This window comes from Arachis duranensis, chromosome 9, assembly GCF_000817695.3.
Source record: "Arachis duranensis cultivar V14167 chromosome 9, aradu.V14167.gnm2.J7QH, whole genome shotgun sequence".
In the NCBI taxonomy this organism is placed as follows: Eukaryota; Viridiplantae; Streptophyta; class Magnoliopsida; order Fabales; family Fabaceae; genus Arachis; species Arachis duranensis.
Genome location: NC_029780.3, coordinates 10,269,237 through 10,271,481, shown reverse-complemented (window position 1 = coordinate 10,271,481; position 2,245 = coordinate 10,269,237). Strand labels below are relative to the sequence as shown.

The window sequence follows — 2,245 nt, the reverse complement described above, 5'->3', positions numbered from 1 at the left end:
CTAAGTTGTCTATTAATGAAAAGAGATCTTTTGGCTAATCTGATGTTTGGATTCTGAACTAGGGTTCTGATGGTGTTGCACGTGGATTTGGATCTGTAACGAGATCCATTCTGGCCTTGAAAACAGATCCATTGAAGCCTCGGTTGGACCACATCAAGAAGCAAGCCGAGGATCACCGCATACTTGCATTGATGTATGCATCCTATGCAAAGAAACTCAAGCTTGAGAGCTCCAAGGTTGTTAGAGTTTTTGCCGAACTCTCAAGGGACTTCTCGTATCTAATGAACAAACCTCGGTACACTTCCCTCTTCGGCTCTGATGGGGTAATCGATGAAGCAGTGCTTCGCCAATTGGAAAAGGAAATAAAGGAGCGGATTAAGACAGCTCGCCAAGTAATTGGTGAAGCCAAAGAATCATTTGATAATCAGCTAAAGATTCAGAAGTTGAAGGACACAATTTTCGCTGTGAATGAGCAGTTGACCAAGGCAAAGAAGCAAGGAGCTTTCTCCAGCTTGATTGCAGCTAAGTCAATCCCGAAGAGCTTGCACTGTATCTCAATGAGGTTGATGGAGGAGAGGATTGCACATCCAGAGAAGTATTTGGATGAGGGGAAGCCTACTTCTCCAGAACTTGAAGATCCTAAACTTTATCACTATGCCATATTCTCGGACAACGTCGTTGCAGCATCTGTTGTGGTCAATTCAGCCACAAAGAATGCAAAGGAACCGTGGAAACATGTGTTTCATGTTGTGACTGATAAGATGAATCTTGGAGCGATGCAAGTGATGTTTAAGTTGAAGGATTATAATGGGGCACATATTGAGGTTAAGGCAGTTGAAGACTACACGTTCCTGAATTCATCGTACGTGCCGGTGCTTCGACAGCTGGAATCTGCTAACCTGCAGAAATTTTACTTTGAAAACAAGCTTGAGAACGCCACAAAGGACACTACAAATATGAAATTCAGGAATCCAAAGTATTTGTCGATACTAAACCACCTGAGATTTTACTTGCCTGAGATGTATCCAAAGCTCCATAGGATTCTGTTTTTGGATGATGACATAGTGGTTCAGAAGGACCTTACTGGGTTATGGAAGATTGATATGGATGGCAAGGTGAATGGAGCTGTAGAAACATGTTTCGGATCATTCCATAGATATGCACAGTACATGAATTTCTCACACCCCTTGATAAAAGCAAAATTCAACCCTAAGGCTTGCGCATGGGCGTATGGAATGAATTTCTTCGATTTGGATGCTTGGAGAAGGGAAAAGTGCACGGAAGAGTACCATTATTGGCAGAATCTGGTAAGACTATGAGAGATTTATTAATTTGATTATGCCATAATGGTGTTAATAAATTGCATTCTTAAATGTAACTCACTATATGATTCCATGTGTAGATTGCTACTTAATGTGTCAGAGGCTGCATCTTCAGAAGCTAGGATATATTAATATTTTGTTTGCAATCTTTCTGCATTAGAATCATGCCTCACAACTATTGTTTACCATATTTAAGTTGGTTTATGCTGATGCTGTTGCAGAATGAGAACAGGACATTATGGAAACTAGGGACATTACCTCCAGGTCTTATCACATTCTACTCAACCACAAAGCCACTAGAGAAATCATGGCATGTTCTTGGGCTTGGTTATAACCCAAGCATCAGCATGGAAGAGATCAACAATGCGGCAGTGGTCCACTTCAATGGTAACATGAAACCATGGCTTGACATTGCTATGAATCAGTTTAAGCCACTTTGGACAAAGTTTGTTGACTTTGAGTTAGAGTTTGTTCAATCCTGCAATTTTGGTCTCTAAAATTTGTTATGATGGCTCCTTCTACAAAATTCTTAATCTGCTAATTATCTATTATGAATTATAAATGATTATTGTATCTTACAGTTGGCCTTGAAATGGTTTTCTCTAAGTGGGAAACATGACACTGGTCTCCTTGTAGTCATCAATCTTTGGTATAATGTGAAAAATGTTATATCCATGTATTAGTTGAGTTGAGTAAATCACCTTCAATCCTCTAAGGATGGCTTTGGGATTATTCTTTGTAAAAGTTCTCCGCCTTGAAAGATATATAAATTGGTAAACCAATTTTTGCTCTTGGGGCATTAAAATCCATGATCTTTAGATCTCTTGTGAAAAGCATTTGAGTTGATTTATTTATTAGTGTTAAGCTACAGATATTTTATATTTTTATAGTAAAATATAATAGTATAATAAGATAAACATGGA

The 2,245-nt window shown here is 38.7% G+C and overlaps 1 protein-coding gene across 2 annotated transcripts in view; it reads left to right on the top strand.

Moving 5' to 3' along the window:
- The window catches only part of LOC107464636 (galacturonosyltransferase 8), a 3,912-nt gene extending 1,781 nt beyond the window's left edge, over window positions 1-2,131 (top strand). For both annotated transcript variants that reach the window (XM_016083570.3, XM_021132209.2), the window contains 2 exons: window positions 63-1,307; window positions 1,544-2,131. In XM_016083570.3, coding sequence (XP_015939056.1) covers window positions 63-1,307; window positions 1,544-1,819 — 1,521 coding nt within the window. In that variant the 3' untranslated portion in view covers window positions 1,820-2,131. The remainder of the gene's footprint in view (window positions 1-62; window positions 1,308-1,543) is intronic.
- The last annotated feature ends 114 nt before the right edge of the window (window positions 2,132-2,245 follow it).